Genomic DNA, 15,096 nt, shown 5'->3' with positions numbered 1-15,096 from the left:
ACAGCATAGACCTAGTGTATGTAATTAGGAGAGACAGGAGATCTACAAATAAAAGTGGCTTAATGATTTGTTGGAAAACGTGTTTCATGTTTCTATACTGTTAAATTCCACTTCAGTGTAGACACAATTTTAGTGGTTTTCTTTGCAGACCTGGGTTTGTTTCTGTAAATATTAAGCCTCTAAAATTTTCCCTCATTTTATCCTACCTACATGCTTCCAACAACTTCATTTGAGAACGTAAATAAAAATAAACTTAATTTCTTATAAAACTATCAAATAGCAATTTCAGTAATTAATGTAATGAAATGCTGGTTTTGTTCTAGGTTCTGCATGGATGTGTCTATGGTTCTCAGTGTTTTAGCAACCCCAAATATTTTCCTCTAAGTCTTTCTGATTTGGCATGTGTGGACTACGATCCTTTTATGCATTTAGAAAGCTTGAAGGAACCAGAACCACTGCATTCTCCAGACTCTGAGCGTTCTTCTAAACTTCAGCCAGTCACTGAAGGTTTGTGAAATTGCCTAAATACATTTTATTTCAAAAAGATTTTTATCTTGGTTTCCACTATTGAAGTGTTTGTCTAAAGCATAAGTTTTAAATTCTAACTAGACACTACGTAAGGACCATTAGTATGGAATTAGCTAACATAATTTTGAGCAATTACTGTTCAATTAACTGAAATATATATCTTCTGAACAGTGTGAAGATCAATTGGATACAGATTCTTCTGTGCTCTGTATCAACAAAAAGCGTTACGAATTGCAACGTGGATAAATGTTGCTTTTGAGTTTACTTTCCGTAAATTATTTTTTTCTTAATTTTACTCCTTTTTCTAAAAATATTTCAGATTTTGTTCTTATCTGAGATTGCAATATTATAAGCTTTTTTTTTTTAACATCATAATTTGTTGTTGATCTATTTACACTTTTAGAAGAGAAATTTTCTCTCATCTATTTGGAACCATAAGAGAACTGAGAATTAGCATTTTCTTCAGAACTCAAAAATAGAAATAAGAAACTAAGATACACTGTATAATATATATACTACTCTTCTGTATCTAGTAAATATCAGATGGCTACTTTGGGAAGAAAATTGAAAAAGATGAGATTAATACTGATACCAGAAACTCTGTGTAGTGCTATTCTCCTTCCATATTAAGTTGTTCCATTTAGGCTTCCTTAAAGGTATTAAGAACCAGATAAATGCAGAAGCTCTTTGTAGCAGCTGTGTGCTAACAGCAGGTGATTTTGTGGTCTGTAGTGACTACGTGCTGTTTTTTATGTAGAGAAAATGACTAATCATTGTGCCCTTGTCTAAGGCATGCTTCATCATCCTCAAGTACTTTTTTGGCCAAAGAATTCTAAACATAGAGCTGTCCCCTAATAAGCTCAGTATTGGATTGAACAAGTCTGATTTGAGAACTATTGGCAGGAGGAGCTGTAATTATTAAATTTACTGAAGAATGAAGCAAGGTACTATAGTTGGCTTTTTGTCAAATGGCTGTGGTCTTATTAGTAAAAAGTAATCATCTGCTGGGTCAGAATGAAAGAGGCTTCGAAGGATTCATTCTGTCCTAATTACAGTCTCACCTATACATATTATGTAAAGCTAATATTTAAAGCATTTGCCAAAATTAACTTCCACCGCATGCTCTATTACAGTGTAGTGAATTGTAGTAGCTTTTTATGCCTGGCATCTTTTGTATTCTGTAATAATCTGTAATTATGGGTTTGCAGCAAATGCTGTGTGGCTTGTTTAATCTGACAATCTGAAAAGACAACCCTGAATAGATTTCTCTTTAAATGAATGCAGTTGCACAAAGCCTTAGCATCGATATCTTCATTTTGCATTTCCCTACGTGATCCGTTCTTTTATGATTTCTTGTTAAATTTCTAAATAAAAGTAATTTCAGGTGTTCCTTTTCTCTCTCTCCAGATAAGTTAAGGAAGACCCGTATGTTTTTAAAGTTTCAGAACTCAGGAATTGTAAGTCAGGTTGTGAAATTTAATTGGCAAATGACAGCATTATAACGCAACCCTGGTCTTGCAACCTTGGCATTTCTAGCCTACATTGCCAGGCAGAGAACAAAATTGGCAGTTTTTAACTGATCACACAGCATCTCTGGCACTGTTGAAGGAATTGGACAAGTAAATTCAGTAGATAACGACCAGTCTAGGACTCAGTCAAGACAAGGGGGTCAGTTAGTGCAAGCTAGCAGTAGAGCAGTTCGCCAGCTTCTTATTTAGTAGAGTAGAAGTGCTGTCATATCTTTTTGAAGATTATGGAAACAGGTAGGACAGCAGTAGTAGGGAAATCAGGGAAGTTTTACAAAGGCAGGATGGGGATTGTTAGACTCTTTTCTTAGGTCTCAAGCAAAAGTGAAAGTACTGAAACAACAGTATTCTAAACAGGATGCTTTTTATCAGTTTAAGGGTTGTGATTCTCGTACCCTGTTACGCCTCCCATTGCTCAAGATCAGATCCATCACAAGTTTTATGGACACTTACCCCCAGTACAAATTGGTATGAGACCATGAAATTATAGGACTTTCAGTGGTACAGCTGTATAATGGGGGCAGGATCTATTCAGAGGTTGGAGCAAGCCCTCCAATAAACAGCTGCACAAAGATTTCTTAAATCCTCTGGAAACAGGCAATGGGGGGAGAGAAAAGGAATATTCCCATCTTTGTTTTGTTAACTTGCCAAATGCTGTCTCTTGCAAGGAAGGCATTAGGTAGAATTATCAGGGAAACTGTCTTTTCCTCCTTTCTATAGTTTTCCAATAAAGTAGTCAATTGCAGTAGAAGATGCACAAAGTATGATTTTGAAATTGTGTTAAGTATATCAAAGTGTTATATTTAGACCAGAAAGAACTTTCAGCAGCTAACAATAGACTTCAATAAGCAGCTTTTCTTGCATCATCTGAATTTGCAGACAGCAAGTGCTTTAATACATCTAAGGAATCACAGAGCATGTCTACCAGATGACCATATCCTCCAGCTAGTAGCAACAACAGCTTCCTCTAGCTACAGTACAGTCATTAAGTGCTGCCTATGCTGATTAGCTGCACCTAACTAGCCTAGAGTCAGTATCACACTGATACAGGCATACTTTCACCAAGAAGTACAGCATTATAGTGTCCAGTTTAGTTATATAGTGCCATGATCTGCTCACCTACTTCTGATCTTTTACCTGTCATTAAAGGACCATGAGCATATATGAGGGAGAATTAAAATGGAGCCTCTCATTTAAAAATTTTTAAAAATGTTTATATTAAATGATGTAAACATTTACGAAAAAGTAAAATTGTTTTCTGTAACACATGTATAAACAAGGAAGGTGGTTACATGAAAATATGTAGAGTTAAGCAAGTGCTATATATCTTCTAATATTAATAGATAGCAGAATCAGACCATTGAATAGAGTCTAGTTGGAAGGAAATAGCATATTACAGGAATCTCTTTGCAACTCTAGGCAAAACACTTTAAATCCTGTCCTTCATAGATCACATCTGTTAGAGGTAGATGTGATTGGAAAGGCAGTAGTTGCATTGCATAGACACAGTGGTGCATCAGTTATTGACTTCAAGTATTTTACCCTATATATGCCATTTCTTCAAACATTTTTAAACTGTTTTGTGTAGACTGATCATTTTTCCTAACATGTTTCAATTTCTGAAGAAAAGTTCTCCATGTGATGTAAATTTAGTCTTTGCTTTTCTTCAAAAATTAGAAAAATAAGGTACTTTCACTTTTTTTAAGGCTTTGCTGCTGTTTGCTTTTTTACTGAAAGGAGACAAAAAGTACACATTTTAAAAAACAAGCCTATACGTGGTGCATCCAGATTTGTGTTTTGTGACGGATATTCTAGAGAGGGGCTCTCTCTGTACCTGTAGCTTAAAATCAGAAAGGAGTAGGACTTCCATAAACTAATGTAAAATTTAGATATCTAAGCTAAGCTGAACTCTCTTAGGCTCCATCTAAAAGTAATGGAGGAAAAGAGTTTCCAGAGAATGATTCATCACATTTCTCCAGTTTGTGCTTCTAACTGAGATGAGTCACTCTGTACTGGTGCATCATTCTTTTGGATAGCTAAAAGGATGAGGAGAGTTTAATTCCACCCTCAGTCATTACTTTTTCCTTCTACTACATAACTGTAGTTGTTTAGAAGCGGTTCAACCAAAGTTGAAGTAAAGAGTTAACAACACATCCTAAGGAAATTCAGGAATCCTCCATTCATGCCACTGATACAAATTAGTGGTGATGGACTTTCATTCTTCCCACAAAAGTGGTAATTTCAGGAACTGAGAAAAATGTAACATGCTTCTAGCAAATTACCAAGTGATCACATACACATGCAAATTGCATTGCCCAAGTGAAAGACTGTACCACTGTAAAGAGAGCAGAGATGTGTTTCCTTAGGATTACCTGTTGGCAAAGCAGCCAGTTAGACTTCTTTAATGTGCAATAGCATGGCTTAGTTGGTAGAATCTGTAGTAAAGCTGTGATGGCTTGCATTATTGCATGTTTTGAGCTGCCCTTTCAAAACACAGTGCATGGTTTAGATATTCATTTTAAGAGTCGTAATATATTGAATATGCAGTTGTTCCTGGTTGAGGAGATGTGCTTCTAGGAACAAATTCCTAAATGTATCCTACATGTTACGAATTTAATTTAAAACTCTCATATTTTCCAAATGCATTATTGTTTGGTTTTTGATTTGTTTGTTTTGTTTCCTTTTTTAATGAGGGAAACCATCACCAAAATCTAATTTGCTATGTGGCAAAAATGTTTATAGAGACTGCTTTATTTTATTTCAACACAACAGGCTATGTCTTACAGTTTATTTTTTTGTATGCTTCTCTTAATAGTTCTGATTTAAGTTTTGTGTGACATTTTTGGATCAAGTGATCAACATTAACATATTCTGAGGAGATGCAGTGAGAAGTACTGTTCTCATGTTCTAATGGAGGCACTTAGAGTTTTATATTACAGCTCTTTTATTTTTTATTTAAATTCGATAATAATATTTTCATCGAAAGACTATGGTAGGGCTGGGAATGGACCTTCCAAATTTTAGTTTGATGTTCCACTCTTTGTCTTTTTGTATGTCTTTCTGTATGTCTTCAGGCTCCTAAAGCAGTATCTTTATGCATGTAGGCACAATACGTCTGTGCTATGGTTTGAGATCTTTAGGGTTTGACACAAAATAGCAATAGTAATAAGTTACATACTATTAAATCCCTCATTCTTTAGTTGTTTCAGCAGAAACACGCTGAAGAAAGTCTATTCAGTGAGACTTCAGGTAGCTGGGAAGCTCACATCTGTTCCTAGGAACCTGGCAAAAGCATTATCGTGCTTATCTGTGCAGTAACAAGTTGTAAACATTTGGCATAAATGTGCTGACAGAGGTGGCCAGCATCTGCACTGTCCAGGTGCTGCTTAGTACCACACAGATGAATTATTCTTCAAGCATCCAACTTGTTTTCTTTGTCTTGTATACATTTGCTTACAGTTCCTTCTTATGTTTCAGCAGATGGCACTATAACTTAATTTCCTCATATGCTATCAGTATCTGGGCATTTAATTCAGCTTCAGTGAATGTTTTTATGTTTCTTAATTTTTAAACTTCAAGAAGGCTTTTTGATTATTCAAGATAATAAAAAATAGTATATCTAATTTGTTTTTATCTGTTTTCAGGGACTTAATCAAAACATTTGAAATTTTCTGAGTTTTAGAATAATATAGAAATTAAGTGGATTTATTAACAGGATGAGATGTTTCCCTTTTGGCACTTCAGATCTAGTGCTCCCTAAAGGTATGGAAGAGCCAGATTCCCAAATGTCCCTTACATGCTTTACCCAAACTTTGGGAGAAAAAAAAAAAAAAGGAAATATATACTATTTGTTTACTTTTGCAGATGCAGAAAATATTCAGTGCTTTAGAAACTAATTAACTGTCACAACAGTCATTACGCATTACAAATTGGCCTTTATTTTTCCAGTTAAACCAATTGCAGTTTTTCTAGGAAAATAAATTTGGACCTTAAACTGCAAAAAGACATTAGTTTATTAAGCATTAGTTTTTTTTGTGTATTAATATTCAGTATAAAGGGAGATGAGCTAATTATTCTTACTTATCCAAGAGGTTACATTTTCTCAGTAAATACTGAGTGAATGAGAAATGAAAAATACTGAAAGAATGAAGAAGAAAGGTGTTTCAGGATATTTTAATTTGATAGATTTTAGGTAACAAAAAAATGGGAGGGAGCCAGGACAGCTGACACAGACTGGCAACAGGGATGTCCCATACCTTGTGGCCTCGTGCTGAGCAATAAAACTGGGGGAGTTGGCCGGGGGGGTGCTGCTGCTCTTAGGGGAGTGGCTGGGCATCTCTAGGCAGGTGGTGAGCAACTGCATCGTGCACCACTTGCTTTGTATATTCTTTTATCGTTATTATTATTATTATTACTATCCTTTCCTTTTCTGTCTTATCAAACTGTCTTGATCTCAACCTCTGAGTTTTTACCCTCTTTTTCAGATTCTCTCCTCCATCCCTCCACTCCTCATCCCTCCACTGTGGGGTGAGGGAGGGAGGGAGTGGTTGTGGGGTACTTTACTGCCTGCCGGGTTAAACCACAACACAAAGCCATATTGAAATACTGTTACGTTTCACAGCATGAATTTCATATAAGATGGGTACAATTTGCTTCTCTTTCTCTCTCCAAGTTTTTCCAGCTTGAAACTTTTTTAAATGCAGTTAGGGTGTGCGTGAGATATATTTATTTATTATTTTGCTAATGTTAGCTTTTGTTCAGTATAGACAGCCTGGTCTTTGATTTAGCACTTTAAAATCATCCAGTGTTATTCTCAACCTAACCCGCAGCTATATGCTCCCCTGGGAAATTAAGATGGATTAGAGGTTTTGTGCATCTATGTTCCTTTGTTTTTCACAGTGTAATGATGTGTATAAATACAAAAATCCATTGCAGTTGGGAATGGTCTTCTTACAACGTAATTATGATCTCTAGCTCATCAGCAATTTAAGATCTATTTTCACTAGAATAAGAATTGCTATTGTGTGTCTTAGAGAAACCACGCTGATTACCAAGGTATGGTAAGGAGCCTGTAAAATAATTAAGATGCTTCTTTAACTACGTTGAGATTTTTCATGCTGTTTATGTATGAAACCAATGTTTGTCAAAATGTGTATTTTCCATTACTGCATTGGCTGTATGCTAAGCTCGTGGTGCTCATCCTCTGTTTAAATCTCCTGAGGAAGAAGAGACCAAAAGAAATAAGTAAATCTCAGTGTTGTTTTCTGAACTCTTACTTTAAAACCCGTGTTCTTTCTCTCACAGTGAAAAGCCACATGCAACAAGGATTAATTTCTGTTGCTGCTCGTACTGTGATAACACATCTAGTCAACCACTTAGGCCACTATCCTATGAGCGGAGGTCCTGCTATGCTAACTAGCCAAGTGTGTGAAAACAATGACAATCCATACAGTGAAAGTCCTGAACTTTCTCCTGAACTTTTTGAGAACCCAAACCTTCAGTTCTTTGTGTTAAACAACACTTCCTTGGTGTCTTGCATACAAATCCAAGCAGAAGACGACATGCCTGGCGGAGGACTATCTGCTGGACTTGCATCTGCAAATTCAAATGTCAGAATTATAGTGCGTGATCTGTCTGGCAAATACTCGTGGGATTCGGCCATTTTGTATGGACCGTCGTCTTTGTGTGCATCATCACAACAGACGTCTTTTGCACTTTCACTGTCTCAACAAGACAAAACAGAAGATGCTCTTTCATCTTTTGAACACGTGGAGGATATAGCTTCAAGGGATGGAATTACACTCCAAGTAAAAAGGAAATTTAGAGACACTGTACCGACATGGGATACAATTAGGGATGAAGAAGATGCCCTTGATGAGCTCTTGCAGTATTTAGGTGTTACAAGCCCTGAATGCTTACAGAGAACTGGTGTCTCACTCAACATTCCTGCTCCTCAGCCAGTCTGCATCTCAGAGAAGCAGGAGAATGATGTCATTAATGCAATTCTGAAACAGCACACAGAAGAGAAAGAGTTTGTTGAAAAACATTTCAATGATTTAAATATGAGGGCTATGGAGCAGGACGAGCCAACCTCACAAAAGCCCCAGTCAGCATTTTACTACTGCAGGCTACTTCTAAGTATATTGGGAATGAATTCTTGGGATAAAAGGTAAAATGAAAAGACAGGACTCGGTGTTTAATAACTTTTTTTTTTTTTAAGGAATTGTGGTACTCTTACTGTGTAATAATGGTTGTTCATAGAATGGGTCAAGCCAAAAATACTCCTGGGCAGCCAACAAAAGCAGAGAGGGGTTGTGCAACTAAGGAGGAAATGGCAGTTTTCTTCTGCATTTCAGCCTGTCATTTATAGAGACAGAAAAGAGAAGCCTGTTGCTTTTATTGCTATTTATGTTCATAGTCTTGGAAGGAGAATTGGAGGAGTGATATTTTTTCTAATAATCCTTTCACCAGCTGTACTAAGGGGTACTAGCATAGGTAGACAAGACATCTTTTTGCTTTCTTTGCTTCCCTTGTACATTTGTGCAAAAATCATTACATTTCTATGCCAGAATGAGACTCTGAAAGTGTCATATTCTCAGCTATTGTGTTGCTGGACAGTTTCCTGCTGCTTTGCCTGCTAAGAGCATGCTTGCATGCAGCCTCAAAGCATTGCCTCCTTGTTAGCTAACTAGAAAGACGTGTCCCCTACTATTTATTTCGACGTTGGCAATGTTTGCGTATTGTTTAGAACAACAGGAGACGAGCCACGTTCAGTTATGAAAGTAAATATCTCTGTTTACATTATTGTTATTATTTGTGTTTAGGTGTATTTAGATGTATGTGCACGTACATGTGGATATGTACAAATATTAGCATCATAGAATTTAAGGGTCATTCTGAAAATTTCCTTTGCCATATCTGTCAAATTTTGTATTAGAGATACTGAAATATGTTCTTACTATGAGGGAAAATGAGTATTTTTAGAAAAAGAATAGCCCGTGTCACTGAGATACCACTGGAATCAAAATTTTTTTTACTTCAAAAATGTTGGTGTTATAACCCTTTAAAATTGTGCCTTTAGTTCCTCAAGGCAGTCTGTTTTTGAATAATACTACTGCTCTTAAATTCATTCCACTGTATTTTATGGGAAACATCTTAAGTGCAATTTTGTTAAAAATTAGAAGTGCCTTTCTGGCTGTAACATATTGTTTTGTTTTTTCCTTTAAATAGTTTACAGCTGGCTGGGTGACTACTGAGCTGTGTTCTGTTTTCTTCAGCAATTCAGAAGAGCAGAAGCTCAGTGTTTAATGCTCTAACTCCCTACAACAGTAGATTACGGGAGTGTCTTTTGTCACTAAGCACGTAATATTTTGGCCTAGTAAAGTGTGCAGCTTATATATGCATCAAAGGCAATTCTGTCCCTTCTTCTGTAGAGAGCAGATTGATTGCAGCTGGATCGAATAGGTGGACAGAAGCAAGTGGAAAGAAATAAAGGTTGTTTTCAGGGTTATAATGGATATAGAAGATTACCTGGAGTAAAAAATGGCTTGTACATTTTTTTAAAAGATACTTTAATCATTTTATGTAAGAAAGTACTGTTGAAAAAGCAAAAGCATTTGCTGGCTATTCTTGCTTGGACCTGGAAATGTTTTGTACAGTTCTTGTACTGTTCCGGTGTTACAGGTGAACAGGTAATAAAAAAAAAATTACAAATTTCTCTATTTAGAAGGAGCTTTCATCTCTTGAAGAAAAATGAGAAGTTACTTCGAGAACTCAGAAATTTGGATTCAAGACAATGGTAAATTCTTCTAATTGCTGCCCTACCTTATTTGTTTTATGTTTTATACTTAAATGGCTCTAGTTTGCATAGATGAGAGAATTGAACTGATTTTTAAATTTTTTTTTTTAAATTTTGTAAATTATTCATGTATACTGTAGTTATTGTTGTTATATTGAAGTTGCATTATTGTTACTTATAGAGTGAAATTCCACAGGTAGAATGTCATGAAATAGAGCAAATTTCAAAGTAACTTAAAATTATGAAAATCTGTATATGTAACATGGGATTATTTTAATTTTAAAATAACTTTTTAAAAAAATTAAAACATAGATATGTAAGTCTCCATGTATTTAGCTTCAGTTACTTGTTTAGCTGTTCTCCAATGCTCTTAGTATTTGAAGATGTGGAATTATAAGTGGAGTTGTAGCACTGAATTAACAAGTTTGAATTATTTCTGTATAAGTTAAAATAACATCCAGTGGAGGCTTTAGACTATATCCAGGAAAATCCAGTCTCTCAAGCCAAATGGTGGTAGTTTAGTGTATAAAACAGACTTTTAGTTTGGTGAGTTCTTTGCAAATGAGCACCAAACTAGCCTCTGAGGGCTTTCTCAGTACACTGATGAGGGCATTCAGGGATGGATATTAGAAGGAAATGTTATCTTTTTGCCCTTGTGGCACTGCAGTTAATTTCAGTGGTTAGGCAAGATGGGAACTCACTTAACATGGACTGTGAAAATTTTACAGGTAGAAGGGCTGCGGGAATTGTTTCGCTTCAGGGACAGTACTGAATGCATTCAAAGCATACCCTGGGAAATTGGTAGTTACTGCCTGGACTGATTTTGGGTAATCTATCACAGTTGAGTAATCAGCGAGCAAAGCATGTGAAACCACCTTCAGTTGCTCCAATGCCTGACTGCAAGCTGTGAACAAGAGATGTTGTAGTACTTAAAAATAATTCATCTGCTTAAGATGCATTTGCCACAGCATTCGCAAAGCCTTGTTGTTAATGGGCGGTGCAATGTAAATGCCTGTGTTACAGGGTTTGTTCATCTCAAAACCCCAGCTATTCCATTAGCAATTGGTAGTGCCAGCACCATCCTGCATCTTAAAAGTGATGGAGGGGGTTAAAAGCTGTTAATTTATCACCAAACTTTAGGCTCTAGAGAAGATCAGACTAGAAATGACAGAACGGGTATATGGAAATAGAGAAGATGGTCAAAAAAGTTGTTTAGTTGTACTTCTGCTGTCTTTTTCAATGTTATAAAAGTCGTGTTCTGTGTGTACTGTTTGCATATTTTGGTTTCGTATTAGCAAAGACTCTGTCATGCAGTGACCGTCCTGTGTTTTACAGCCGAGAGACTCACAAGATTGCAGTGTTTTATGTTGCTGAGGGACAAGAAGATAAACACTCCATTCTTACTAATACTGGGGGAAGTCAAGCCTATGAGGATTTTGTAGCTGGTCTTGGCTGGGAGGTATTTATTCAAAAGTTTTATCTTAAGTTTGTTTACAGAGAAAATTATAGATTCTTCTACATCTTACAATTTGTTGTTTCTTTAACATTACTTACAAGTACTGAAATAGACTGTTTTGCTAGCAGGATAAAGAAAAGAATTCTGGTTTTAATTTTACTAGTAATACTAGCTATTTATTTCTAAGCCCTTTCAATTTGGGAAAGTTCATGCAGGCAGAGATTGTTCAGTAATATGCAGTCCTGTACTTGTCTTTCATGGACTGATTAGGAAGCATCTTGATTGCCCTGTGAAGCCTGAAATCCACTGAAGTTTGAGCTTTGCTCAAATTTGTGAATCCCAGAAGTAGGAATGTGCATCATTACTCATGCTCCCTTCTTCCTGCCTCCCGCTGTAGGCGTGTATCTGTTCACACACTTCATTCTCTTCACGTGCTTCTTCTAGCAGTCAGAAGTACTGTGATACACCCCATATGGTGCTGCAACTCTTTGGTCACTAGTTTGGTATCGCTATGAGGATTTCCTTTCTTTGCATCCTTTCTTTCTTCAGAAGGTTAACTTCCTGAGACCTAGAATTGTCTCACAGAAGTGCAGGAATCACTTCTGGATGGCTGTAGGAGTAACTGCACTTTTTCTGGTCCTCTTTCAACTTTGTGTTCATCAAGAGTATGCACACGCATGTCCATCTCTTTTTCTTACCCCTTTGTTTCATAAGAGCACTATTAGATTAGCTGTGTGGATAAGGGCTCTGACTTTTCTGCAGGAACAGAAGAAGACTGCTAGAAGTCTGCCGACTGTCACGAGCATAGATGTTTATTTCCCACATTCCTGATTCTTCAGGAGAAAAAAAAAATCAGTTTGATGTCTTAAATATCCTTCTTTAGTGGGTTAATTCTCTTAGACTTTATTAGCAAGAGTAAAGATTTGCTTATTTGGATTAGTATTTCATGATGAGACATCAAATATGTTAACTTATTAACATTAAATTGCGGATCATTTAGTAGTATAAAAGCAAATATATCCAATGTGGGCAGAGATTAAATATATTCACGTCTGAGATACGGCTTTATTTAGGCACTGCTGTAAAAGTGAAATAGCACATTAAATATTATTTCAGTGTCAAACTATTTCCCATAGAACTAAGATTTACAAACATATTTATGAATTATCAGTTAGTTTTCCATGATGTTTTTTCATATTCTAAGAATGAAAATTTCTCTAGGAAAAGACGTAGGAGGTAACAAGACAAAATTGTCTGGCTGTCATGCAGGGTTTCTTCAGAGCTCAGGTGAGAGCTGATGTAGTATCACAGAATTTTTATAAAGTCAAAAAGCGTGTGTGATTCACTACTGCCAAGAGGTCAGGGAATAACGAAATAGATATTCATATACACATCCACTCCCTATTTCCAACGTCATCTTCCCAGAAACATCTGTGGTGATCGTGGAATATAGAATGCCACTGCACTGCAGTTGATTTCCAATCTAGTCAGCGAGTCTGGACACTATTAGATAAGCATAACTGTACTGACAGTGTTATGAAAAGTGACCTTCAATTTTTAAAATTCCGTTGAAAGAAAATTAAAAAAAAAAAAGTGTGTAAAGAATGTATTTATCGCTTGATTTTTTTTTTCCTAATGTCTCCTGGACTTTACTTGTAGGTGAATCTCACAAACCATTGTGGCTTTATGGGAGGACTGCAAAAAAACAAAAGCACTGGATTGACCACTCCATATTTTGCTACCTCGACAGTAGAAGTAATGTTTCATGTATCAACAAGAATGCCTTCTGATTCAGATGACTCTCTAACAAAAAAGGTAGGTGTTTATGATTAACAGGTTTTCTTTGGGGAATAAACCCAGTAAGAGTCATTCTAAAAAGGAAATCCAGTAACTTTCTATAAAAAAAAAATCATAAAACATTATACTAACTTTACATGCTGCTAGTTGGTATTTTACTGAAGGGGGGTAAAGCCATATAAATTATTCTCTAGGAGTGAATTTTGTCATCATTGCAAATGTTGGTGGGATCACATGAATAGTGGTGAAAAATGAAGGGAGGTAATTGTGTAGAAGAAAAAGCAGTACATCTGAATGGTATTTTAGATTTGAGACTATGCCAATTAATAAATATATGATGAGTACTTTCTAAGGTGACTTTTTATTCACTGGAGAGTCACGTGCTGTCTATTAACCTAATTTTTCCTTTTAAAAAAATTAAAATACTAATAATTTGACAATGTTTATCATATATAAGTTATTTTGGTTTAGAACAGGCACAAGTGTTCAACAGTGATAAGATCTCTCATAGCCACATTAAGAAAAGAATGGTTTTCTGTATCGGTATTTTTTCTTTAGAATTTAATAAATTCCACATTAGTGATAATAAGTTACGGCCTCCAACATGCGTCCTATTATAAATGAACAATTGGCTGTCATTAGACTGTCCCCTGTTCTAGGTACATACATCTTCAGATGTGCTAATCCATCCAGTAGACACGTTAATGAGCACTGGTTGAAGTGTAATATTGGAGGAACTGAAGCTGGTTGACCTCAGCATGGAGTTTAATACTTGTAATTAAATTAGACAGTAGACAGTTAGTAAAGAGAGAAATAGCCATGCCTCTGGCAAACTTCAATTATTAATGACTTTTTTGTTCTTTGTGTTCAACTTGAAGAAAAAATATTATTGTTGTTATTGTTATTATTATAGACTGACTATGAGTTTTAACATCTTGCTGTCGCATCTCAAATTATTTTTTTTAATTAAAAATATTTTTTCTTGTATGTCTATGGCGTTGGGCCCTTTCTGTTCTTTATTCCATGAAGTATAGCCAGATTAATACTCAGGTTATTAAATGATTCATAGAATTGGTTTATTAGAAAATATAATTAATTTTTGAACAAGATTGTTGCTATTGTTCTAGTATAGAACATATATATATTGCTACAATATATACTGCTAAGTTGACTGGCTTCTGAATTTTTTAAACAGAAAATTGATTTTATAATTATGCTTCTTATAATTTATAAGCTTATAATTATGCTTACAGTCCTTGCATATAATGTTTGAATTAGAGCATTAAAAAGTGTTGACAGGGGGAAAGATAGGTCATAATGAAAATTAATTAATTTTTCTTAAATAATTTGCAAATGCTGTAGGCTTCAGCAGAACACACAGGAAAGATCTCATGTCTGTTTCCAGGAGCACTCAGAATCTGCATAGAGCTGTTCTGCCAGACAAGGTTCAGTGCTGCTCCATGCCTCCTGTGATTTCAGTTGTGAAAGTGGTGTCAGCTGGACTTTTTTAACAACTCCAATTTGCCCCAAGCCTGTTTCTCTCCTCCTTCACCCACAATCTCACTTTACAGTAATTAAGAATATTTGAGGTCTGTATGGATATGTCAGGAGGGTATATATCAAAAGATTGGGATTGTATTTGTTGCCCACTGCTGATGGGCAGTTTAACTTTAATCAAGCTACTTTATTCTGCATGGCTTTCTTGCCTGTTCTTCTGCATGTGTTTTTTGTTCATTTATAGCCCAGTTTCCTAATGAACAAAGGCTTGTGAGTCTGCCTTTATGTCCTCCCCTAATTTTTTTTTGAACCGTTTCAATCAAATTTAGTAGAGACATATTGGAAAGGTATTAATTTCATGTGTGTTTAATGAAGATAGACTAAATAAAGCAGTAGGAGAGACTCTTTCCTACTCATCAGGTAAAGACTCTATGGGGAAACATTAGACATCAAGGAACCAGCACAAGAGAGAGATACTATGAGTGTCATCCCAA

The 15,096-nt window shown here is 35.8% G+C and overlaps 1 protein-coding gene across 18 annotated transcripts in view; it reads left to right on the top strand.

The window, feature by feature from the left end:
- Positions 1-15,096, top strand: part of RALGAPA1 (Ral GTPase activating protein catalytic subunit alpha 1) — a 131,425-nt gene that overhangs the window by 76,228 nt on the left and 40,101 nt on the right. For all 18 annotated transcript variants that reach the window (XM_048059643.2, XM_048059651.2, XM_048059644.2 and 15 more), the window contains 5 exons: positions 324-507; positions 7,359-8,223; positions 9,781-9,852; positions 11,188-11,311; positions 12,968-13,123. In XM_048059643.2, the coding sequence (XP_047915600.2) occupies positions 324-507; positions 7,359-8,223; positions 9,781-9,852; positions 11,188-11,311; positions 12,968-13,123 (1,401 nt within the window). The remainder of the gene's footprint in view (positions 1-323; positions 508-7,358; positions 8,224-9,780; positions 9,853-11,187; positions 11,312-12,967; positions 13,124-15,096) is intronic.

The sequence above is a fragment of the Anser cygnoides genome, chromosome 5 (genome assembly GCF_040182565.1).
Source record: "Anser cygnoides isolate HZ-2024a breed goose chromosome 5, Taihu_goose_T2T_genome, whole genome shotgun sequence".
Lineage (NCBI taxonomy): Eukaryota > Metazoa > Chordata > Aves > Anseriformes > Anatidae > Anser > Anser cygnoides.
This window is presented reverse-complemented; position numbering and strand designations above follow the sequence as displayed.